Source organism: Parus major, chromosome 4A, assembly GCF_001522545.3.
Source record: "Parus major isolate Abel chromosome 4A, Parus_major1.1, whole genome shotgun sequence".
NCBI lineage: Eukaryota > Metazoa > Chordata > Aves > Passeriformes > Paridae > Parus > Parus major.
In genome coordinates this window covers 12,204,869-12,231,854 of record NC_031772.1, presented here as the reverse complement: position 1 = coordinate 12,231,854, position 26,986 = coordinate 12,204,869, and the positions used below count along the sequence as shown (strand labels likewise).

General features: G+C 45.1%; 1 protein-coding gene across 1 annotated transcript in view; it reads right to left on the bottom strand.

Annotated features, from left to right (window-relative positions):
• Positions 1-13,514, bottom strand: part of RNF128 (ring finger protein 128) — a 30,081-nt gene extending 16,567 nt beyond the window's left edge. Inside the window, exons 1-2 of the mRNA XM_015626197.3 lie at positions 13,023-13,514; positions 1,333-1,580 (exon numbers count right to left, since the gene is read on the bottom strand). Coding sequence (XP_015481683.1) covers positions 1,333-1,580; positions 13,023-13,461 — 687 coding nt within the window. The 5' untranslated portion in view covers positions 13,462-13,514. The remainder of the gene's footprint in view (positions 1-1,332; positions 1,581-13,022) is intronic.
• Between the last annotated feature and the right edge of the window lie 13,472 nt (positions 13,515-26,986).

The following is a 26,986-nucleotide window of genomic DNA, read 5'->3' as shown; positions in this document are numbered from 1 at the left end:
GGAGGCTCCTGCTCTCCCTAGCAGACACCTGTCTTCTAGAACCGAGACAACCATACAAGCCAAGAAGTTTTTTGACTAATATTCAGTACTCCATGGAGACAAAGTACTTAAAACTCTCAAATTTTGGATCTACACTGAAAATCCAATCAGCAGCTAAGAGGTCACATAGTAGGATCACCTTTTATTAGTTCACCTGAACTTATAAGCATTTTCTTTGTTATTCTTTACTATAATCACTGTGAGGTCAGTCTGAGATGCCAGGGTATAAAAACAATTGAAAACAATTCTGGATTGTCTTTGAGGTTCACTTTGACAGAATAGTATATTTTTACACCCTGGCAGCAGAAAAGCTTTCTTCTATTCTCTACAAAGCACTTATTTGGGGCTCCTTGACTTCAGTTCTGCTGAAATCATGTGGAATTGGCATGTCATTTATCAATGTTATTTTTTCAATCTGTAGTAAGCTCCTTGTGCACATGGAACCCAAGACTGCTAGCCAGGCAGACTGGATTTTCCCAGTACCAGCTATCACTGAGGCATTAATAACAGCTGCAGTTTCTTGAAAGCCTGATAGCTTACAACTGCACTGTTAAGTACCTTCAAAGTAGAAAGCATTTCAATTTGATTTAATGAACAGAGCATAAGGCATCCATGTTTTCCTGACCAGACTTAGTTAGCATTGTTAAACAGAGCTGTGAGACTAAGGTATATGGCAGGGTATTGAAAGAGGGGATTTATCAGCAGGAGACTGCATCACTGCCCACAAATGTCAGCAAGAGAACAGCATCAGGTTACAGAGACAACTGCACATTTTATCCAGCAGTGCAATGCTACATCTCGCAGGCAGATGACAGCTTCCAATACTTCCAACCCTAACTGAGTCTGTCACTGTAATTCTCAGAAAGCTGTCAGTCAGAAGGCAGCTTTCAACAGGCAGCAGCCTCCCAACCTGCAACTAAAGTCATGCCTCATTCTGCAGACACGCTTCCAGCCGTGTCTCCTGTTACAGCAAGCACATAGGCAGTGCTGTGTGGGAAAGACGAGAGCTAAAAGCAGTTTAACCCTCTCACAGCCCTCACTACCTCACCACTACAGCTACGCTGCAGTTCAGGGAGTATTTGTTGGAAACACAGTTAGCTGAGCATGATCAACTTTTCCCCACAGAGTTTATTTTTGGCTGTTCTTTAGGAAAGTTTTAAGCTGTGCAACGATGTATTCCTTAGTGTTTTAAAGATTAAATAAACAAATACAGTCATTTTGGTACTTAACCAAAACTTACAAACATCAAAATCCACACCATGGGGGCATAAAAAACCAACAGCACAAACTCACCTGCTCCCTGGACTGGGCCCTTGCAATAATGAGTCTCCGAGCAGAATAAGAGACATAGCAACCCACAGTTGCTGCTGCCACAATGAAAAATGACACAGAGATGAAGAGGATGGTGAAGATATTCACGGAAAGACTGCGCTTTTTTCCCACTTCAATGACCATGGTGACTTTCATGCCGCTCTGAATGCGGTGCAGGATTTCCATGCCTTTCAGGTTGCCAATCATAATTGCAACGATCTTTTCAGCACCTGCAAAGAAGGGGAATCCATGCTCAGTTCTCAGGTGTTGTATCAGAGGCATTGTCTTGGATGTCCTGCTTCAAGTGTTAAAGAAATGGCTATGGGAAGTTTCTAAATAGTATTTATAGATTCAGTATGAACTGATAGAACAAGAGTCGTCACTATGTGTGTCCAACTGAAAGTATGTCCCATTACCTATGAGCAGCATAAGTGAACCATGTTTAGAATTCATTCATCTCCACAGCATTCCTCACTCCAATACAGGACACAGACTATCCTATTTTAGACACAACACTTTCACGATTTATATCTTAACATGCCTTTGAACTACATGAAGTTAAAAATAAATCCTCTACAGAGTAAGGTCACTAGGGATTGTGATATTTGTATAGGGATTGCTTCTTGTAATCAATCCAACTCCCTCCCTGCTCCACTGCTACTTCTTAAAACCTCTTTTCTAAATTTGACAGTACTTTTGTGTACTTCTCCAGACACTGAGCAAAGACAATCATTTCTGTATTTTCAATAGCAGCAAATGACTGAGGGAAACTGCATTGTGAATTCTAAGTGTTTTTGCAAGTTTCTACTGCAGATTCAGAGGGAAGCAAATATGAAGGAAGGTGTGCTCCACTTTTAAACAGTTAGGGGCAAGATGCCAAATGCCATCCTGATTTTAACAATGGGTTTTATTGGCTTAGCTGAACACCACACCAAGTCAAAGGAACCAAGGTGTTTATGGTAGGAAAAAATTTCAAGCAACTCCAGTCACCAAGCACAGACTGCAGCAAACTGGTTTCCCCTCAGTGACATGCAAGGGCATGAGGACACTTGATACTGTCTGTAGAAACATTAGAAAGTCCCAATATAACAGAGAGGCTCTTAAGAGGGGAAAAAAAGAGAGAAAGAGTGATGAGTAAATTATCACTGCTTTCTCTCTAAATACAAGAAAAGCAGATTTGAGACCAGCTAATCAGAAGTCTCACTGCATTAAACCATCACCTGTACAACATTCATAATAGACACTGCATGGGGGAAGAATAAAGACTGTTACAAAGTGCTATTTTTAGCTAACCCCTGGCCAAACACTCTTCAATGGGAAGACCAATTGTTTTTCCCTCTGCTGAGTTACTCAAGTTATTTCCCTCTGCTGAAAGTTATTCAATTTTCAGCTACCAAAAACCCCAAGAATTGGTGTTAAACCACAAAGGCTGTGTTTTTAGTTTTATTAGTTTTTCAGCTTGTTCACATAATGCCTGTTACCCAAGACAGCAAGCCACTTTCCTCAGTGGGACAAAACTCATCTTTTATTCAGAAAGCTCCTTGTAAAGACAAGGACATCACACAGAAAAGAGAAAAAAAAAAAAGTCTCCTGCAACTACTCTTTAGGATGAACCACAGCTTATATATCATATACAAAATGAGCTGGAGTCAGGTGTTAGCAGCAAGCAAAGAAGTCAGAAGCTGACACTTTCATAAGCATGGAAGAAAGTGTGGAAGAACAGCCTGCAACAATGAGAAAGTAAAAAGCCTGGCAAAATAAAGAGCAAAAAAGGTTGCTCTACCCTATTCCCCTGTATTTGTGCATGTCTCACAGTAAATCTAGCTTGTGCTTATGCACAAGACACAGCATAGCAATTCCTATTAATGAAATGTCACCATCAGCCTGCAAAACCATTCCAGCTACTAAGCCATCCATTGTGAACAAGTTTTACCCTTGAACAAAAAAACGTATTCCATTTAAGTTTCAGACTGCATAGTTCACAAGGATGTCATCAGACAACAGCTTTAATCCTCACTGACACTCCTGAACCCCAGAAATTTCTGTTGCAATTTCATCTCTGCTTTAGATGAACACATGTGAGTAGCCAGTTGGTGGCTTTGACACTGGCACAACAAGAGCAGAAGTGAGTGGCCATTTCTATCAGCACATTTGCAATAACTTCCATGCTTCTATAACAAAAGCAAGAAGATCACCCCGACCCAATACTTCCTGAGCTGCTACTTGGGTACCCATTATGACAGGTACTGAAACACGTTATGGTGGCCTTGGAACCACCAGCCTAAACAGAGGCTCCTAACAGGGTTTGGCCATCATGTGGGAAACAAGGTATTTGAGGGGACATCTGCAGAGGCATCTCAAGCACACCAGCTGCTCTCAGCTGTCAGCTTTTTCCCCTCCCAGTCTCCAGTAAAGCAGAGGGAAGTCAGTTAGTTGTGCACAGTAAAAACCTCAGAGAAACCAAAGTTCTTTGCCCAGGTGTCAGCTTCTGTGGTTCAACTAAAGCTTCTGAAACAGTTTTTAAGGGACACTTAAAGGTGAAATTAATCTGCTGCCTGTTTAGCTGATAATGGGCTCATTGCTAAACAAAGGCAAGACCTGTTCAGTTAAACATTTCCCAGCCTCTTTCCTTCCCCATCTCCTGTGAAACGGGAGGGGGAAAATTATTCAACTCTTTAGGACACCACAACCTGCCTCTCTGGGCACCTCCCAAATTTTAAGGCAGCAGCTGTTCAAAATCTAAAGGAAATGGGTTGATGAAGCACATGAACCCCAGTGGTTTGTTGGAGCAGGGAAGAGCTAGGGCACAGTATATTGGTCCATGACTAGGATCAAAATTTCACCTTCCTGGATCAGTTTGACTAAATGTAGAGTTGAGTTGCACTATTTATAGCAGCATCAATACCAATATAAAAATCTGTCCTGCAAAGACTTCACTCATTCTGCCAGTACACTTCTACTCTTAAACATGAAGTTACAGCTTTGACAATTTGGTAGAGAAATGAGATGTGCAAGGGGGCATAGAGCAGGGAGCATTAACTTTTGCCTTTTCACATTCATTTAAGGTGATTACTGTAATCCAGTGCTACATTTTTGTGTACTACTGATAAATCTATCCTGAACCAAGCAAGCTGTAGGGCCTGGAGAACACTTGCCCCACAATATTTAGATTGCAATGATGCCTAATTTGTGCCTTAAAAAAGCTGACTTTTAGCAATAAAATCACAATCTATTAATGCATTAAAACACATCAAGGCAAGGTACAGATCTCAAAGCCAAACAAATCCACCGACCAAAGCCAACTCAAGAAGTCCAAGTCACTTCCTCTACCCTCACTCAAAACTAATTTCTCAGCTCATTCAGACATTGCAACCATTTTGCATTGTTTAAATCAAACAAATTCAGCTTCAATTAAGTCATGAAAGACCCCTTTATTTTGATTTAAAGGCCTCACTGTAACTTTAGCCAAATTCCATAGATCTTTCTTTTCTTAGACAGCAAGAGCCAAACCTCTCTAATGTCTCTACCACCATTTACCAAGAGCAGGATATAAAACTGATGGACCCTTTTTCTCTTTGGGAACAGACTAAGCTACAACATGCAGTTTAGTGAAAATATGTGAGGAAGGCAATAGTTTTGAGGGCATTTTTAAGAAAGAAGGTATAAAACATACTAAGTAGGCTAGTTGTTTCAGAGCAAGGAAAAAGCTAGCACACAGCCTCCAACATTTTGAATGCCATAACATTTTTCCCCCCAGCTTTCTCAAAGTCTGAAGTCTTGCCTCATCTTTAATAAGACTGAAATTAAGTGCCGATAGTTTTACCAGTATTCCTTCACTCTGTCCAGAGAGCACCATGTTCAGCCAGTGCCTCTGCTATGGCACAGCCACACTGCTTATCCCTGGGATCAGCACAGCTCACCCCAGCATGCCCAGCACTCCACTTGGGAATACCCCCACCCCATCCTTGCTCCTGGTGGGATCACCAATCCATTTCAACAACCCCAGCTGGCCACCACATAAGCAACCAGCTCAGAAAAAGCAGAATGGAAAAACTTACTTTTGATTTTCAATGCTTCATATATTAAAAAATAAATAAATAAATAAAACAAAAAAAGGAACATGCAGACTTCGGTGTTTGAATTCTCAAAGAATGGACAGGTTCTCCTTAACCACAGCACCACAGCAGAAATGCTATTGGTAAGCTCTTTCAGGAGATGAAATACAACTCTAGTTGTATCTAGTTGTTTCTTGGTGCCTGGATCATTGTTTTTATCTGTAAGACTTGGAGCCCAGATCAGTAGTGCCTTATACTTAGTCAAAGGACCTAGAGGTATTCCCCTGGAACCTAGCCTTATAGTTGTGCCTTATACCTAGTCAAAGGACCTAGAGGTATTCCCCTGGAACCCCTCTAACCCCACCATCAGCAAAAAAGGCATTAGGAAATCAAGCAGTCTCCTGTTCTTTAACACAAAAGACACTGTCAGTTCACACTCCAACCATTTTGTATCAGTTTAGCACACCTGGCTCCTCAGGCATGTAAAAGGAGTATCTGATAGCCTGTCTTTCATGTTTAGAGAAAAACTACAATGCCTTGAACATTGCTTATCTCACTGTAATTTAATAGTAAGAAATGGGATTTCTGGTGGTTATCAAACAGGCTGGTACAAGCTTACTCTCATCTGTTACTCTAGGAAGAAAAGTAAACTAACAGTGGACACAGACCGAGCTGATATTACCTACCTTACATAATTCACCTCAGATGACAGGCCAGCACTGCACATAAAAGCCACCAAGTCTTAGCAATACACCCCACTCTAGGGACACGATGGCTCTCCCTGGCCTCAGACACTATGAAACCAGACCCTGCAGGCCTGCTCTGCTCTTATCCATAGTACAGTGTGGATAAAGAAATAAAGTGCTGATTACTGTCATCCATATGCACAAGGCAAAATCTCATCAGGAATGTGCCCATCCCCACAATCATCTTCCATCCCAGACACTGTCAGAGAAAACACCTTTATTGCCCTGTGATAAGCTCTCCCAATTGCAAGAGGGAAGGGTGAGTGAGCTCATAGTTCAGGAGCAATAGAAGCCTGGGTAAATTGTAGGCTTGTTCCTTCTTCCCCTGCTTTGTATGTTCTCCACCCCAAACATTACCTGGCACCAAGATAAAGGAATAAAACACATTCAGGTTATTTTGCAGTAACTTAAAGATACAGCTCCGTATGATCTAAACTGTTTGACTGAACTGCCTTTTCCCTCACACTATTACCTACGCTTAATTAAATCTACTTTCATCTTGTTTTACTTGACATATGGCACTATGTCTGATCTCCTCATTCTAAACACACATTCAGCATACAGAGGCAAGCAGTCATACAAAATCGTCGAACAGCTGTGGTGGCAAAGTACTTCTAGAGATCATCTAGTTCAACCTCCCTGCTAAAGCAGGTTCACCCAGAGCAGGTTGCACAGGATCACATCCAAACAGGTTTTGAGTATCTCCAGTGAGGGAGACTCCTCAACCTCTCTGAGCAGTCTGTTTGAGTGTTCAATCACACTCACACTGAAGAAATTTTTCCTCCTATTCAGATGGAACTTTCTCTGCTTCAGTTTGTGCCCACTGTCCCTGGTCCTGCTCTGGACACCACTGAAAAGAGTCTGGCCCCATCCTCCTGACACCCACCCTTAACATATTTGCACACCCTGATGAGGTCCCCTCTGGTTTTCACCTCCAGCCTAAATAGGCCCAGCTCTCAACCTTTGGTTGTATGACAGATGCTCCAGTCCCTCATCATCTTCACAGGCTTTCTCTGGACTCACTTCAGGTGTTCCATGTCTGTCTTGAATCAAGGAGTCCAGAACTGCACAAAGGACTCCAGATGAGGCCAGGGCAAAATAATAACAGCAGGACCACCTCCCTTACCTCTTCCTAATGCACAACAGGATCCCACTGGCCTTCTTGGCCACAAGAACACACTGCTTGTCAAGGACAGAAGTCCACCAGGATGTGTGGGGTCTTCTCCACAGAGCTACTTTTCAATAATCAGGCCCGGCCTGTATGGCTGGCCAGGGCTATTCTTCCTCAGGTGCAGACACTTGCTGAACTTCATAAGGTTCCTCTCTGCCCAGCTTTCCAGACTGTCCCAGCATGCCTGAATGGCACCACAGCCTTCATGTGCATCAACCACTCCTTCCCAGTCTGCATAACTGGCTCAGAACACATGCTATCCCTTCATACACACCAGGGAAGGTATGGCAAACAAGTCAGCAAGACACAAAGAAGGAAGATTTCCACACTAGGAAGTGTGGGGAAAATTTCTTACCAAACAAGCTAGGTGTATAAAGGGGCAAATCAAGACCAAATGTAGTTTTACATTCCAAAAGTTTCCATCAGTCCCCAGGGAATACTGGGCGTGGAAGCCAACCTGCACTCTATTTAGTTAAGTAGTGTTATTATTTGTCAAGTGAATCCAACAGTTACCAGTCCTTTTTCCCCTCCCCTCCTCCCTTCTGAGCTTTAAAGTTTCACCTAAATGCTCCCATCCCCTAAACCTCAGAACATTTGTAACATGAAATCATCCTCTAAAACAGCCAGGATAGTAACATTTTTCAAGGGCGCAGAAATGAATGAGAACTATCTTCAGCTATCTTCACATGGTGTTTGGTCAGTGGCACCTGCAAGATAAAATTACCACCTTTCAATCTAGCAAACAGCATCTAAAACCTCCTGAAGAAATAGCAAGCAAAATTCCTAAAGAAAATTCTTCATTGAGTTTACTCAACAGTTTTCAGCAGTTTTGATTTAGTAAATACACTGCTCACCCTCTCTGAATGAGCTCACCACTAATATCCCTTGCTCACCACATGCTGGCGGCAGCTAAGTGTTCACTGGGAACAAGTGAGTTTGAGAAAGCTAATGGTAAAATGATATAAGTGGAGCAATCTCAACCAAAAAGCATCTGTCTGTGAAAAGATGACAGGTCACATTGGACACAGTGGAGAACTGTGCTGAGCTGACTGCTGTGTGCTCACCAGCACACTCAAGCCTGGAGGCAAACAAGCACTGTCATTGTTTTAAGTGACATGATGTCCCTCACAATGAAGCCTCTGCTACCAAAGCTGTCACTTAGGATTTTAATCCATCCTTTCACATTTCAGCAGCCCAGTAAACCCAAAGTGCAAGGGCACTTCACAGACCTGTTCCAGGCTATTTAAGGGATGATGCCTACCCTACAGTTTACCATAGCACAGAGATACCTAAGATATATCATAAAGAGCAAAGGCAGGGATCAGAAGCTGTCAACAGCATCAATTAGTCTCACCCAGTTCCTCAATGCCACTCCTGCTTGCTCATAGACTGTGTACTTCGGAGAGTCCCAGTTAATGTCACACCCCACCATCCCCCTGAGGGTGGGAGATCAGCATCATCAACCGGACCCACCTGCTACAGTTGCTTATCTGAATGCCACTATAGCTGTTGCATTCATTTACTCCAAACCAGGAGCCAGGAAAACCAAAATGAGTTTGAGCACATAAAGACATAAAGTTGCAGCACATACACATCAAAAAAATTATTCTCAGATGCAAAGAGCTACAAACTCCAGACACTACAGGCTGCAAATACCATTCAGGCACGGTAGATGCATGCAAGGTCCTTCTCAAAAAGGAACTGTAGGAATGACTTCATGATCTGCAGAGGCTCATCTGGACAGGGCCAAGGAACATGAGAGAGGAAGTGTCATTAATTACATCCTCCAGCCTCATTCCTCTCCTCAGATGTCCTCAGCACAAGTCTTCATTCACTGCAAAGAGAGGTGCACTATTAGTTTACGTAAGGTTTACAAAGTCTCAGCACAGCCTGCCTTGGGATTACAATTTTGACTCAATCTTTATCAGTTTTACAGCTCACACCAGCCTTTTAATACCTTGGCAAAGTTTTAGCCTGTTTCTGAAGATCATACCTCACAAAAAGCAGTGGAGCAAATCTAGACACTCCTGCCATACATTGTTTCCTCCAAGCATATGGAGGTAAGGCTTCACCTCAGTGAAACTCTAGCAGAATAAGTAGCAGTGCTACATATTTAACCTTCCCTTCCCCTTTCACCCACTGATTCAAGTTTACACTTGAACCAGATCTTGTTAGCCTGAGACATGCTGTTAGTGCTTGAGCCAGAATCATTTAGCTGTGTTCCCCCAGAACAAGCCCTCTGCAGATCAGGTGATGTGCTTCTCAAGTCTAGAGTTATACCACAAGAGAGAAACCAAAGAAAATTATCACAGTTGATTTCTGATCTGAAAAGAATCCTTTTTCACCAGCTGCAAGGAAATACTGAACACCAAAGAATGCTTCCCATGGGCACCACCATGCCGTCAAACCAAAGTCACCCCATAGCCTGGTTCTACCTTAAGGCAAGGTCCACCTTTAATACACACCAATTCTTGCCCTGCACTTCTTCCCCACATACTGCTGGTTTTCTCCAATCAAATGTCTTTTTCAGAAAGTCAATAGAGATTACAGAGAGGTGCAATTATGAGCACACAGAACTGTACTTTGAAACCTTGCTGAGCCTGACACAGAGCAGTACCATCTTAAAATAGGCATAGTTAAAACTCAAGTTGGCTAATTGATATGGGTTAGTGCTTATAAACCACTAAGCAAATTTTACGTTAGACTCCATTAAATTCTTGACATTCTAAATGTTAGATGATTAGGCAGAATTTGATCATATCTGATTTGGTTATTCACTGCATTTTGTTATTTTAATTGCCAAAGTGGTTTGCTTTAGTTGGGTTATTTTTGTTGTTTCATTTTTTTTTAAAGTTGGCACACCAAAAGGTTATATGGAACACTGACACAATAAAGAATTCATTAGACTAAACCTGATGATTATGAGAAAAAGTCTCTGGAAGTAGGATGACTAGGACAAACTACTAGAAATACAGACCCATTTAAGTTTCTAAAAAAAAAGTTGCTTAAAAAGCCAAGTTTGAACTCCCCACTAAAAGACATACTACACTTTTAGATAAGCTTCTGTTAATAACTGTGTTTTGTTGCTACCAAAGTTCTTTGAAGAAAAGTGTATTGTGCCATACACTTTATCAAAACCCACCCACAGAGATCTTCCCTCTCTGCTAGGCTCCATGCCCCACAGGTGAGAGAAGAGTATTCAGTACTACTGGCTTAATTCCCCCTCACCCCATCAAAACCATCTCCTGCTACTTCCCACTGCCTCAGCCTGGAGGAAGTGTTTGGCCTTGTCTGGTTTCACTTGATGGCATCTGGTCCCAGTCAGAGCAGAAATGAAGCCAAATAGGAAAACCAGACTGCAAGGTCACCATTATCACAGCTACAGCCATTACAGACATGGTGGGAGTTGTAGTTGCACAAAGCCCATTCTTCAGTGAGCACAGCCACCTTCCCCACTGGCTCCAGGAAGAGTTAGAGCACCCAGTGCTACCAATGAGGCCAGGAGAGAGAAACCATCGCAAAGCACAGTTCAGCAAAGGGCAGTATGACCAGCTCTTACCTCCTAAGTTTGAGGGGTAGTGCTGTAGGCTGAACTTATCAGCATTACAGAGGGAATATACTGCACCTGGCAAACAGAATGAGGCTGACGACTTGTCGCTTGCTCCATCTTGGCCGTGTAGCGTTCAAAGCCTGCAACGTTTGTCGAGTTTGACCAGAAAGCACTGGCCCCCAGCAGGGGCAGAAGGCAGGGTTGGCCCAAGCAGTGTGTCACCAAAGCCCCATAATCAGAAGGAGGAGCATCGCCGTGGGAAGAGCTAAGAACAGGGACTTGCAGACAGACACAATGACAGAAGAAGAACTCAAGTCCAGAGAAGAAAAAAAGGGAGGGTGGAACAGGAAAGAAAGTGAGAGACTAAAATAAGGACAAGCAATAAAAACAACAGCAACAAGTGTAGCCCAAGCTTAGTTTAGTAATTGTGCTATGACATGGCAAGGAGGAGTCAGGCAGATTAAATAAGTGGTTTGACAGAAGCTGTATTCTCCAAGGAGTCCCTGTCCTATTTGTCCACAGTTCAGCTGGGAAATTTCAACATGCCCTTGAGCATCCACTCCGTCATGCAGGATAATCAGGACAGCTAGAGCCATTTTAAAGTAAATGCCTCAACAGAAAGCTTAAGGACAGCATAGGAAAGGAGGGAGCTCCTCTTGGAGTAAATCCTGCCCATGGCTCATTTTGAGAGGCAGCTCCCAGCAAGGTTAAGATGCTTTAAGTCTCCCAGCAGCCAGGATGGAGGAGGGGCAGGAGCACTTGGTCCTTCCCCTCAAGAACAGGTTCAGCAGTGACTGACCCAGGCCAGCAGTACCAAGGGAACTCCTCCAAGAGCTGCAGAATCAGGCAAACACACAGGAAACAGGGCTCAGGGCAGGGACACTCTGTCAGTTCAGCAGAAGGAACTTGTCCAGCAATAGCCAGATCTCAATAGCATTTGTCAGCTGATGATTTGATTACATAAGAAAGCCTTGCCTCAGAAAGGCCAGAGCCTATCCAGATTGTCTGTTCTGAATCCTTAAAACAGTCCTACAGCTCTTTAAGATTGCAAGCTCACTAAGATATCAAACCTCCAGAGGCAGCTACTGTTCTCGTCTCACCAGAACTGCCTCCACTAACAGAAATCCTCTCCACCCCTTCAAAGAGAGTTGCTGCAGGGATATGATTATTTTTCAAACCACTCAGAGCTATAAGATGCAGTATTCATTTTCATTGTTCAGTTTCTCTCCAGAAGATAGGGCTTACCAGAGCAGTGCCACTTCACAGAATTCCAACACATCCAGGAGGGTGCATGTCTGTCCAACAGCTGAAGAGAGTCATCAAAGCCATTCACCCTGTCACACACACAGGGCACCTGCTTGGCACCAGAAGGCATTTACACAGCTTTCAGCCTAGGTCTGATTCTCAGGTAACATTAGCCTAAAACACAGCCAAATCTCATTCTTCATTTGAAAGATGGGCAGGTCAGGAAAAACCTTCCACTAAGTAGGAGACTTTCTATAACAAGAGAAGAGGTGCTCTTCATCAGCCTGTGCAAACTGGAAAACAACCTTTAAAGACCTCCAGCTACTTGCATTAGAAGCAGCATTTTGATACTGAAAAGTTACCTACAGAATAGTCTCGTACCTTGCTTATGTCTGAGCTGGTTAGTGTGCAAGGCATAGAGGGAGAAACAGCGACTGAGCATGAAAACTCAGCCTACTTTACATCCCAAACCAACTCCACCGTTTCAATAGGCATTATAAACCGCAGCAACCAGCACCTCTGGCGACTACAGGCTCAGACCAGAAACCCAAACCAAGTGGAGACCATCAGCCCCGCACACCTACCACAGCGCTCGGCAAGCGCCCACTCGTCCTCAGCGCCAGCAGCAGCCGCAGATTTCGGACACGGTTACTTATTAATCAGAGAAAAAACATCATCAGCACCCGAAACAGCACTGGTCAGTCCGGGCAGAAACCCCTGTGGTGCGGGAGAGGTAGTGACATTCTCGGCTGTTACCGAAAAGCCGCGCCGCAGATGTGCGGCTGGGGCTGCGGCTGAGCCGTGTCCTGTTCCCGCACCCCCGACGGAAAGGAGGGAGGGAAGGGGCCGCTCCCAGCGCGGGGACCCCTCTCTTTGCGAGCCTCGCCCCGTTCCCCGGCGCTCACCGTGGTGGGACATGGGCAGCACCTCGTTGCCGGTGCCGCGGTAGTTGTAGATGACGGCGGCGGCGGCGCCGCGCTCGGCAGCCAGGCGGATCTTGTCGGCGAAAGAGCAGCCGCCGCCGCGCTGGATGAGGGCGAGCCAGCCCAGGGAGCCGCCAGCCGGCGGGGCCCTGCTGAAGTTGGTGTGTGCGCTGCAGGCATTGAAGGCGTCGGGGCTGTCGGGCAGTACCAGAAGCCCCTCGGCCGACTGCAGGGGCGAGTCCAACCCGTACAGGCCGCTCTCGCCCGCCTCCCAGCCGCGGTCCACGCCGTTCTCCCATGACACGTTCAGCCATGCGGTCCACGCCGCTGCTGCCGCTGCCACCGCCGCCCCGGGGAGACCGGGCGGTGGGACGGCGCAAAGTAATGCAGCCACCGCCAGCAGCGCAGCCCCAGACAGCATCTCTACACGGCCCAGCCCAGCTGCCCCACTGCCTAGTGCCGCCGCGGCTGTCGGGGGAGGAGCGGGGCCGCCTACGCCGCGGCACGCCCCCAGCGCCGCGCGGGACCGCGCACCGCAGCACCGCCCGCCCGCGCGCCGCGGGAACCCCGCCGGGAGTGGACTCCCCGCCGCTGCCCGGGGAGTGTACGCCGGGCGCTGCAGCCCGCCAGTGCTGTGAGGGGTGCGCAACCGGCCGTCTCCCTCGCTATATTCTCTCCGGGCGCAGTGCGCCACCAAGCCACGTTTCTCCGGTGAATATGCGGAGGCCACCCGCCCGTGCCACCTGTCAAAAACGATGACTCCTCCAGACATCACCTCTCGGGGTGATGGGTGATCCCCCACGGGCGACCCAGGAAGGGTGGCTCACCTCCTCCATCACTCCCCCAGCCCGCCCCAGTACACACAGTGGATAGAGCACGGGGGATGGGCAGAGGGACTCCTGGAAGATGCCGATCTCCTGACACTCCACAGCAGCCCAGAGACACGGTGGCACCTGCACAAGGTGCTCAGGCGAGAGCCAGCCTGCTTCCAATGGCTGAATTCATGTTTGCTGCATGCAGCATTTGCAGCACGGCGTCAGTCCTGACTGAAGTTGTCTGTTGGGGGTTGGGTTTCTTTCTTTAGGAATTTTTTCCCATGAGTTGCTAGGAAACTATTGGGTACTTACGTAAAACAAAAGAAGTGGCCAAACTCAGGGGAGAGAGGATACCTGGAGATTTGAGCAGGCAAAAGATGGGCACGGGGAGCGGCTAGGGCTCTTGCTCTCGCTTTCGGAGGACGGTCAAGCTGTTGCTTACTTCGAGGAGAATTCACTGTCACCGCCAGAGTCCTGTCCTGTACTCCCTTGTTCTTTCTGTGGGTGAGCTCGTAATACAAGCCATTGGACTGGGACCTTATTAACACCTACCACACTAAAAAAGGGGCCTACGCCCATCTGCTCTGCCCTGCTGGGAGCCAGCCTGCCACTGCCCCACTCCCGCTGCCTCTTCAGCACTGCTCCGAGCTTTCGCTGCGCTGTAGCCCCGCACCTCCTGCCTGCCGAGACGTCCCATGGTTTCAGCCACAGCCCCGGAGCTTCTGATACGTCTCGTCTACCACCCCGGGATTTTTGCTCATTCCTGCTGGCCCAGCTTGTTGCTTCCGTAAGCCCTGCTGAGGCACTGTGATCGACTCTCCCAGGGGGTTGGTAAAATAAAGCCTCTCCCCCACCCCTTCCCGTCTTGGACAAAGTGGCCATTACCACATGGTACCCGAACCCGCGCCACAGCGCCCCCTGCAGCCACGGCGGAACCACCGCCTCGCCCCGTCCGCCGGGAGTAGCAGCGCCCCTGCCGGCCGTGCCCGGAACTGCAGCGAGGGGAGAGCACCTGCGGCCGGAAGGGTAACTGGCTCCTGGTTCTGTTTGCTGTTAATGTCAGAGGTGTTTGTCTGCACTGTTATACATACTAGTAAAGAACTGTTATTCCTGTTCCCATATCTTTGCCTGAGACCCCTTTAATTTCAAAATTATAATAATTCAGAGGGAGGGCATTTACATTTTCCATTCCAAGGGAAGGTCCTGCCTTCCCTAGCAGACACCTGTCTTTCAAACCAAGACATTGTCTTACAAAATACTGGGTTAGCACTGTTCCCTCACTGGACTGGCCATTGCTGCCCTGATCATTTGACAGATGCTACAAACCTCCCATTTACCAGCAACCCCTTTTTCTATATATTAGTTGTGCTTGCATCATTAATTATTATTTGATATTATTGATCCAAAGATCAAAAAGTCCTGTTTCTCCAGGGCCCCCGCAGTTATTTTTTGAGGCAGCCAGTTTGTATGCACCAGCCCCTTGCTCCAGCACTTACACACTTTTGCCAAGTTGTCTTACATCAGGCAGTGCAATCAGAGTGCTGGCAGAGTCATTGCAAACATGAGTGTGACATGCTGTAGAGCCCTGCCAGGGAATTTGCGGAAACAAAGGAAAATAACATGAGAAAGAACATTTCAAGCTCCTCTTCCCCAGAGTGCCACTCTTTTGACTTTTTTGATTGAGGAGAAGCTCAACCAGCCTTGCTTGGTTTGGCAGGGAAGCCAGTTGCAAGGGGCCAGCAGTCCCTGTGCATCCTGGCCTGGTCAGTGACTCTGGGCCAGTGAGGAGTGGGTCAGGTGGCTGGGAATCCCCAGGAGAGCTGATAAGTTTTAAAGCCCACCTGCCAGATGTACCACTATTTGAAGCCACATATCTCACACTGAGAACTTTCTGGCTCTCAGAATAAGGAAAATTCAGGGGAAAAAAAAAATCTATCTTTCAATTTGCAAGGCACATACCTATGCTGCAGACACCTGTAGGTTCATTTGTGTCCTCTCACCTCGAAAAATACACAGATGCCTTCAAAACAAACACTAAGGGTTGCTCTGCATCACTATCTAAATTAATTTGCAACTTGTACAGCTAAAAAACAGGACTAATTTCAGACACTCAGTCCTTTGCCTGTACTGACTGTACCAAGCACAGAACATAATAGAAAGGTCTTGCTAACAAAGCACTGAAGTCAAGACTCAAATTGCATAACACATTATTTTTCTAATTGAATCTCTTTATCAGAACAACAATCACTCACAAACACCCCTGATTCCTCAGAGCCTGGCTTTGCTGCCCCATACCAAACTTCAGGAAAAAAAATGATCGGGTGCCTGCACCCTTTCACTCACCTCAATGTGCCATCAGGAGAGTGCTGTTGTGTTGCCTTTGCCTTGTGAATTGTAGATCACGGCTGCTGTTGCACCTCTTCTGGCTGCCACCTGAATTTTTTCAACAAAACTGCAATTGTCTCTTTCAATCAGGGCTATCCACGGTGCTTTCATGACAGTGAAGTCAGTATTTCTGTCACAGGCATAAAGATCAGCAGATACTGGAATGCCCACCATCCCCTGAGCACTAAGGCAAGGAGAATTAAAGCCATACAGGCTACATTCACAGCACTCAAACACAGTCCTGTTGCTGGTGCTGTTGAAGTAGAATGAACTGACAGAGGCCTTCACAGAAATTGCCTTTGTAGTGTGGAATGAAATTAAAAAATCCATCAGGAGGAAGAGAAACCAGAACTTATCAACTCGCTTCATTGTTTCTTTCCAGCAGCAGGAAACTGAGATTTCCATAGGTATTTTCCACTGCCAGTGACCACAGTGACAGGACAGAATGCTGCCAAGTCCCAGCGGGAATCTGACACCAGCCAGGTGAGCTCTCGCAGTGTCAGGAGCTCAGCAGACATGGTGCCAGGTCCAGAGCCCTGGAGACACCCACTGATTGTAGGGCAGCAATGCAGGCGGAATGTCCTGCAGTCAAAACTTCCTGCTGCTGGCACACAACACCTATCCTTCTCCCCCTCCTCCAGCACAAATTCCACCTTGCGTGATGCTTCCCTAGAGAATGCTCAGGCACCCTGCTCCTGTTTCCACCTGAGTGTAACTGCAGAGGAACAGGTCATCTTTCATGCAGTTACATAAGCCCACGGTTCTCACTTCATGATGAATCTGTGACGTAAATGGCCATGTTAAGGAGGTCAAAAGCAAAGGGAATGTATTAGTAATTATTAGAAAAAAATTCCCTTCTTCAGGCAAGGTTAACCAAGTCATTTCTTGCATTTCTCCTTTTCAAATTCTTTAAACTGCCTACTTGGAGAAGTCCAGCTTCTTCTGGTACTTTGAATGAAGTGGTTATACTCTTGATTGATGCACCAATGCATGAGATGTGGATGTAATCTACACTGAACTCAGAAACAAACTGCTTCTGTCAGAACATTTTCACGTTCCACATTACTTGCAAGATGTCCACCAAGAGATTTGAATAATTATCACACAACTCTCCACTTCTGTCTGCAGGCACTGGAGATTGTATTTCCCAAAAATTCCTGGTTTCCCTTCATGTTTTCTTAGCATAGAACAGGAACAATGAAAACCTTATCCATGGCACAACTCTATAGTCCACCAGGAAAATAAAGGACAAGCTGTCGAATTCTCAAAACCTTTGTCCTAGTTTGCTGCAAGAGTCATGCTGCACACACAGTATGAAAACCAAAAGAAGCTGCAGTTGGGGGCACATCTTGTGACAGAAACTTGACCTAGTTCTCCAGGAAATGGTCGTGAAAAAAGAAAACATCACTGTGGAAAATTTTGGAAAAGCCAAACAGCTTTCCAGACATGAAATGAAAATAGAAAGAAACAATCGAAGATGTTCACATCTACTGTTAATTCCTTTCCATATATGCTCCACTTTTTTTGTGTTATGCATCACAGTAATTTCAAATTGATCTTTCCTCAAAGACCTAAGACTTAGCAAGTTTTATACACTCTACAGTATCATTAGCTACACACAGTTTACCTTCTTCCTATTTTGCTTTGAAAGCAATGCTAGAGACACCAAAAAGCTGCAAATTAAAGATTTGAGAGCACAGTGCTTTGGTCAGCTATGGGTTCTAGAGACAGGGCATGTGTTCCCATAGTATTTCCCCCTCAGCAGTGACAATGCACAGAAGCAACAAAAGGAATTCCTAGGACATTGTACAGTGGTCAAGACTCCGTGTCTTGGCTTAATATGGCAAAGTTCACCTGTTTTGACAGACTCAGGATCCAAACTAGTTGGCTTTTCTACCTGTGTCAATGAAAAGCAGGAGAAATAAAGCAGCTAGCAGTTTCTTTGCAGAGAGGGCCTTTGCCTGTCTGCCTTCTCCCTGCCAATCCAGCACTTTCAGCCTGGAGCAGAGTGGTGGGACCACAAATTAACAATGCAGCAGTTCACAAACTGAAGCATAACTTAGGATGGTGGTGCCTCCATAGATTGATCAGAGTAGCACAATTCCAAGTTTATTACAAGCACTGGGTATTGTCCATCAACACACTGCAGGAGTAATTATCTCTCCTTCCCAGCTTTTACCATGAATATTTCAAATAACTTTTGAGCAAAATAAAACTAAATCCTTTAATGTCTTAAGCAGATTATCTATATTCTGCACCATTCTGATATTTCTTTCAGAGTTAGGATGTTCTAAGGTGTAGGATGGATGCTCAGTGCTACATATTTTAAATGAACTAAGCAGTGCAATGTGATAACAGCCTTTGCTGCATTTGTGTGAGATCTGCCCAGGGAGAGGCCCACTCACAAATCAACTTATTTTCTTTAAGTACCTGCTGTCCTGCTCCTACCTGTGCACCAGTCTGGGAAGGTCCAGCACTTGGCTCTGCTTTCCTGCCATGCCACGAGCACAAAAGGCATCTTGCATACCAGCACGGACTAAAGCTTGGGCATTTTCAAAGAAGTGAAAAAAAAGTACTTTTTAATGTAATTTATTGTCTGTGCTCTCTGTTTATTTCACTGGGCACAACTGAAAGAAGTCTGTTTCCATCATATTTACCCTCCCTGGCCACCTATGAGATTTGTATGCGTGGATGAGAACCCCTCAAGCCCTCTCCAGCTGGTCCCCATCCCCCAGTCCTCCCAAGCTCTCCAGGCAGTGATGCTCCAGCTGGTGCTGGGCTGTGTGCTCCACCCTTCCAGCTCTTGCACTCCCTGCAACCACACCTTTCACTGCATCAAAGACGTGAAGAGACATGGGTGATTCTCTTGGGAAATAAATGGAAGCATTTAAATTACACAATGAGAACACTGACTTCATGGAGGCATCTGGATGTCTGTTAGCCAGGCCACTGACTTCACAAGAAATAAAGAAAAAGGGAAGTACATGGCACCTGCTTTTACATGCATGTTCTTGGAAATTAATTTGTTTTCACATGCAGGTCACACAGACTCTTCAGAGCTTGAACAAACAGTCCAGATCTTTCTATAGGAAATTGAGGAGTTGATGCAAGATGCTAAAACATAAATTACTCTGAAGATCACATAAACAGTATTTTAGAGAGGTAAGATCGGGAACCTGACCAAAATTTTATATCAGCTTTCAAACCAAAAGATGAATTCAAACTCCTGCATCAGGCATTCAGCCCAAAAGTTTAAAATAAGTATTACATCAACAGTTAATAAAAGCCTACCTCAAAATGCATCTGAGATAAAAGTTAGACTTGGAGGATACAGAATATCCTGGAAACAAGTTGGAAGGAAAGGCAGATCCACAACCATTTCTTTCAGGTATTGTTAGGCTTGCAAATTATTCCTGTTTTACAGGCAAACTGAGGTATCAGCCTTTCCCTGCTGGACGAGCCCTGCCGGAGCACTGCTCTTCCCGAGCCATGGTGGCTGTAACCAGGAGAGCGTTCCCTTCCACCGCCGCTGAGCCAATCCCGGGGAGAAAATCCTGCAGAACACACCTGGCATTTCAGCTGAGCTGCTGTGTTGAACTGGCACCCAAAGGGCAGCAAGAACAGAGGATTAATTCCATTGTTTTAATACATTCGTAGCTTCCAATTCCCCGCTGCCGGGAGGGAGCGGCGGCGCTGCCGCGGGCACAGCGCCCCCTGGCGAGCCCGGGCGCTGCAAGGCGCCCGGAACCTATCATCTTTGCTCCCAAAACTGCTCCGTGCCTGCGGCTCCACCTCAGCTTTAAGGAACGGGGCTGGGAAACTGTTAGTACAGGCGCATATTCCATTTCTTCTCCAGAGAAAATCAAGTACTGCAATTACGGAAAAGAGATGTTTTTCCCCTAGCACGAGCTCAGTCTCTGCACCATTGGAGCAATCTAACTCCACACAAGCAAGACACAAAACACCTGGAGAAAAATCTTCCCGATGACAGCAGTGATAGGACAAAGGGGGTGGCTTCACACTGAGAGAAGACAGGGGTAGATTATATATTGGGAAGAAATTCCTCCCTGTAAGGGTGGTGAGCCACTGGAACAGGTAACCCCAAGAAGCTGTGTCTGCCCTATCCCTGGAAGTGTTCCAGGCCAGGTTGGATGGGGCTCTGAGTAATCTGCAGAAGTGGAAGGTGCTGCTGCCCATGGCAGGAGGGTTGGATCGAGATGATCTCTAAGATCTCTTCCAACCCAAACCATTCTATGACAATTCAATGATGACTATGATATTGGCAATGACAATGATGACAATGTTTTCCACCAGTGATTTGTTAATCACAGAGGAATGAGAAAGTTGTTACTAGTATCTTGACCTCTAAAATTTTCCATAGTAAAAGCTATTAATAGATCATTTTTATCTTATGGGTGTGTGTGTAACAACAAAGGTAAAACTGATAGCAGGTAAAAGGACTTGTGATAGAGGATGAGGAAAGAGTCATCATTAGGGGAGTTTTTTCTCTTTATTCCCTCTCAGCAACTTTAAATTACCTGATTTCCTGCACACCTGGTCATTGCCCAGAACAAATTACTTCATTGTTTTAATGTTAAGAAGGTGTGTTATGATGTGAAAACACACATAGTATTGTCCTGTTGTATCAGAAAAATAAGGTGGGCTGGAAAGTTCTGTTGATTTTATGGTAAATAGGAAGGGAAGAGGATGGAGGCAAACTGTGATCAAGGCCTGAAGACCTAATACACAGCCAAGGTGCTACAATCTCTGTAGCCCTCACAGTAACAGAGAATACAGATAATGACCCAAGAGGCCAGGTATGGCCCCAACCAAGAGTCATCTGATAACCCTGGAGGCTGCGGCTCCTGCTTTCATCAGGAGCCCTTGGACTGCTGTCAGCTGCAGCACAGATTTCTCTCTTACTGCTCTGCAAACAAGGCATCTCATATGCAGAGATCTACACAAATGGCAGAGAGGATTAACCACCAAGTCTCCTAAGACCTCTCTGGGAGATGCCACCATATCAGATTCCAGCCAAACAGGTGACTTCCTTCTTCAGCCCTGTGAACAACTCGGCTGTTTCTACATTCCCAAGTACTCTTTGGCTCTTAACACTATGCTGCAATGATCACCCCTCTCCCAGGTTTTCCAGTTTTACCTAAAGAACAAAACAGCCCCACACTTTGCCCTGAAGAATAGAGACAGGATGTTTCTGCTATGCTGATTAGATGAAAATCTCATTTTGTTCTCACTGTGTATAACACAGGTGACTACTGCCCTGATGAATAAACCTTCTTTGCCACCAAATAAATCATACTACCCACTAAGGTCTTACAACACAACTATGGGAAATAGTTCTATAAAAATCACAATTCGTTTTTGAGAAAACTAAATTAATTAAGAAAATGGGATTTCATATCTCACAAAATACACTCTCTCAGGAGATACATCTATTGCTTTCAAGATTTAAAATATCCTTCTATTTCTGGAAAAAAAACCCAAAAGTGGAAAGTCAGTGTCTGTTATCTTCTCTCTGGAATTTAGTCTAACTGCATTATTAAAAACTGATATGATCACAGACACTCTAACTAATTAATGTTAGAAAGTGGTATGTTTATTCACCAGTGGGTGGCATGGGGACCTTCCCCAAAAGGTGCAGCCGCCTCAAAAAAGGAGGTCCCTCTATTTATTTTCCAAAAATTACATACAACACATATGCATAACCTCAACACCTCCCATCCCCATTCAGTACTAAAATGAGGCTATTAGTCCTTCATGCATGCGCAATTCTTCTCTTGATTTGGGTCGATGGTCTTGAATTAGGTCAGTGGTCCTCAAAAGATGAAGCCAAGAAGATCTTCATCAGATCTCTGTGACCCTCTGGCACGATCCAAGGCCCCCTGCATTCATTGGTATAGAATCCAGGTGTTGGCCATTGTTCTCACTGGTTCTTGTGATGTTCTTCATCTGTTCTTGTAATGGTTCACTGTTGCTGTATTTTATATATTGGTAAAGGTCTGTCTGCACAAACCAGCCTTTGAGATAAGTCGTGATATTAAGGGCTAAAATCCTTGAAACTTGCCTGCAGAAGAGAGAGTAAAGCAAAACAATATCGTTGTGTTTGGGGTGAAATATGTAAACTTGTGTGTCTTAGCCAATAGTAGCTTGCTCTGCCCGCAGACCCTGTAGAACCCTATAAAAGGTGTGCTAAAGGTAGAAATAAACAGCGTTCACAATTCTGTGAAGACTGGTGAATAGCTCGGGGGTCCTTCAACACCCAGTCTCCCAGACTGAGGTCATGCACTCTCACGTCTAGCGGGAAAGTTTGAGGGAGGTACCCTCTCTCACGTAAGTTCTCTAGAGTTCTTCCTATAGTCTTTAGGTACTTTTGAGTAGCTGTTTCTCCATCTGAATAGCTTCCAATCCCAAAGGAAGTAGTGAGAAAGGGGAGCCCAAATAACATCTTGTATGGGAAGGCTGCTATATCTACTTGCGGTCTGGTCCTGACTTGCAGAAGGTCTAGAGGTAAGCACATCAACTATTGCTGTGTAAAAGCGCTCGCTCACGGTGAGAGACTTCTCCAGGGTCAAGCTGTTCAAGTATAAGCAATTTATTATAAGGGTAAAATGAGGGGAGACCCATGTCCACCACCAGCCTCAGCGTCCACGTGGTCAGGGGGAGGAGGGAGAGAGCGGGCAGAGCTGGGGAGGAGAGGTTGGAAAAGGGCTGGGAGGGAGTAAGAGAGCGAGGCTCTTGTTACAATCCATTATATGCTTTCCTATAGTGAATATTCTAATTATTAGTAACCAATCACCATGAGACACACCCACTAAAGAATTTACATACAGCCTATGAGCTTCCCTATATTAACATACAGTGTTGCATTTTGGACTCTACAAATCTTTACAAGTTCTTTCCTTGCTTCTTTACCTTTGGACTTTTCTATCAGCAGAAGGACATTGTTTTGTCAGCAGGGATTCTCCTTCAACTGGCTAGGCTATTGTTCTTTGGTCATATAGTAAACAGTACTCTGTATCTTATGACTCAAAGCAGGCTTTCATTTCTATCTCAATTCTAGGCCTCGTACCTTCAGAATCTTTTGTTAAACATATTCACAAGGCTTCCCTGTTTCATCCTCCCCAACAGTCAACCAATTCATTTTTGTCTCTCCAATTAGTTTAGTGAGCACATTTTTCAAGGTTTTATTCATTCATTCCACTCTACCAGAACTTTGAGGGTGCCATGGAGTATGTAATTCCCACTTTATTTCTAATGCCTCCATGACCTGCTGCAACACTTTTGCTGTGAAATGTGGACCCCGGTCTGAGTCTATATAATTTACTAGTCCGTATCATGGGATGATGTCATCTAGTATGATCTTGACTACTACTTGGGCCGTTTCTTTCCTTGTACGAAAGGCTTCCACCCAGTGGGTTAGGTGGTCAACTATGACTAAAAGGTGTTTATAACCTTACAACAGGGGCATCTTGGTGAAATCCACCTGCATGCTTTGGAATGGTCTTAGAGCTAATTCTTTCCCCCCTGGTTCTGCCTTCCTCATAACTTTCTGATTAACTTTCTGACAAATTACACACCCCTTAGTGATAGCCTTGGTTAACCCATACACTCCTGCACATAGATTTTCCCTTAGGAAGGGAAAATAACCCCTGCACACCCCAATGAGTATGTCCATGTAATCTGGTGAGTACCTTTCTGGCTAAAGGTTGGTTTGAAAACTGCCGCCTATCTGAAGTCAGCCACCTCCCCCATCTTCTTGATGCAGTCTCAATTCTTTAATTGCTTTTACCTCTTTTTCACTGTATATAGGTTCCACGTCTCCTTCCCTCTCTTCTTGTGTCTCTTTTAAGTGGAGGGTCTTAACTGGGTTCCCCAGTCTCAATGCAGCTTCTCTTGCCAACTGGTGAGCTATTGTATTCCCTCTTGCTTCCAGAGTATCACCTTTTTGATGTCCTTTTGTATGAACTATAGTTATCTCTGCCAGTTTTCGTAGGGCCTCCAAGATTATTTTAACCAACTTTTCATGGATTATATTCTTCCTTTTTGAATTAATGTAACCTCTCTCCTCCCAGATTTTCCCAAATGTGTGTACCACTCCAAATGCACATTTTGAGTCAGTGTAAATGGTTCCTGAGTTCTCTTCTAGTCGTTCTAGTCCTCCTTTAAGAGCGTAAAGCTCACAACTTTGAGCTGACCAATTTGGTGGCAATTTCCCTTTTCCTATTATGCTCATGGTTTTCCCATCTACTACTGCATAGCCTGAGGCCCTCTCCCCACTTATCATCTTTGAAGATCCATCTGTGAATATAACTGCACTATGAGATAAGGGTCTATCTTTTAGATCTTTTCTCACTTTTGTTTGTAATGCTATGACCTCGATAAAATCATGCTCCAGGTTTTCCAGGGGTTCCGCAGAGAGGAACCGCGCTGGGTTTAAAGACTTAGAGGTGACAATTTCTAAATTGTCAGTATTCATCAGAACAATCTCATATTTTAAAATTCTGGCATCAGTCAGCCACTGCTGTGCTTGTTGACTGAGCACAGGTCTCAAATCGTGTGGGGTATGCATATTTATTTTCCCATGCAGTGTTAGTCTTTGGGCCTCCTCCAGTGTCTTGGTCTTGGAAGACAGGTGTCTTCTAAGGAGGGCAGGAGCCTCCCCTGGAATGAAAATATAGACCCCCTTCTCTCTGAATTATTATAATTCTGAAATCAAGGGCTCTCAGGCAGAGATCTGGGGATAGGAATAACAGTTCTTTACTAGTATGTATAACAAGGCAAACAAACAATAACAACAGCGTTAACAACAAAACAGAATCAGGGACCCTGTGACAGCCTTCTTGGCCAAGATGGGAAGGGATGGAGGAGAGGCTTTGCTTCACAAACCCCCTCAGGCAGGCAGTCCCGGTGCTCCTGCAGGGCTCTGAGGAACACTTAACTGGAACAGCAGGAATGAGCAGAAATCCTGGGCCGGTGGCTGAGGTGGATCAGCAGCTTCGCAGTGGTGATTGGCACTGTCACACATCCCAGCAGGACAGGGAGTGAGAGGCCCACCAACGAAGAGGGAAGAAGGAGAAGCAGCAGCTCCGTCTGGGTGATGACAAAATTCCCTTCTCTCCACCGCAACAGCTTTGCGCCCCAAAATATCCTTCTCTTCCGCTGAAGAAGCTCGCCAAGCTGTCCCTGCCCTCCCCTTTTCCTGCCCCTTTCCCACCCTGGGCCCAGACGAACTCTTTGTGTTTTCTCAAGCACCGATCAAGCAGACAGGTTTTCCCCGCAACCAATGGGTAAAAATTCCACAGCTGAGCCAGAACTTAAAGGAAGACACCTAACCCCCAACATCCAGTAAGATAGCCGTGGCAGCTATCCCTTGTAGACACACTGGCCACACCCTTGCTACTGGGTCCAGTAATTTAGATAAGTATGCTACAGGTTTCTTGCAATTCCCACACTCCTGGGTTAGTACCATGTATGCTGTCCCTCCTTCTGTAATTTACAAACAATTCAAAACCCATGCTTAGGTTAGGTAAACTCAAGACTGGGGCTGTAGACAATTTACTTTTCAAATTTTGCAACTGAACTTCATCTTTCACTGTCCAGTGTATGGGGTCTGGCTTTTTATATAGGTACCTTACACACTCTGAATATTGTTCTATCCACCATCTGCAGTATCCTACTAATCCCAGCAGTTTCCTTCTATCTCTCTTAGTCTTTGGAGACTCAATGGACAGGATCCCCGAAATCCTCTCCAGGCTTAATTTTTTATATCCTTTCCCAGTCAAATGTGCTAAGAATTTTACTTCTACAATTTACGTCAAATTGTAATTTACTTTTTGATGCTTTCAAGTCCTTGTTCACCTAGGAAATTCAGGAGTTGTATACTGATATCCCTTACTGGACTTTGGCTCTCTCCTGAAGTTAATAAATCATCCACGTACTGGAGAATATGGATTTCTTTTTCTGAGTCAAATTTTTCTAGCAACATTTCTAATGACTGCCCAAAGTGGTTTAGGGGATTCTGAAAATCTCTGGCAGAGACATGTCCACCTGAGTTGTTGTTTTCTCCCGGTGGCTGGATCATCCAACTCAAAAGTGAACCAGTCCCTACTCTCCTCTGCAGGGGGATACGTCCAAAAGGCATCTTTCAAATCTATGGTTGTAAACCATTGATACTCTCTTGGCACCTTACTGAGGAGTGTGTAAGGATCTGGCACAACTGGGTGCCTAGAGACACCTGTTGACTTCCCGTAAGTCCTGCGCTTAGTCGATAGCTTCCATCGGCCTTCCTCATGACTAAGATGGGTGTGTTGTGTGGGGACATACAGGTCTCTAGAATTCCTTCCTCCAGTAACTGTCTGATTATCAGGGCCAACCTTTCTCTTCCTTCCAGTGAGATAGGGTACTGTTTAACCCTCACTGGTGGAGTATTCTTTATCATTTCCACTGTTATTAGGGGTACCCTTAAGAGTCCTCTTTTCCTTCCTCAGCCCATACTTCTGTATTAATTTCTTTCATCTTATTTTGGGTGAGTGCCATAATTTTTACTACCATCTTCCCATCCTCGGGAATTACTCCAACTCCTAAATGAACTTGAAGGTCCCTCCCCAATAAATTACTTTCCAGCTTTAGTAGGTAAATAAAGTTCACTTGGCACCGTTTAGAATTTCCCCTTATCTCTACATCTTCAATCATGGGAGCTCCAAATGGTTTCCCTTCCGCTCCTATTAC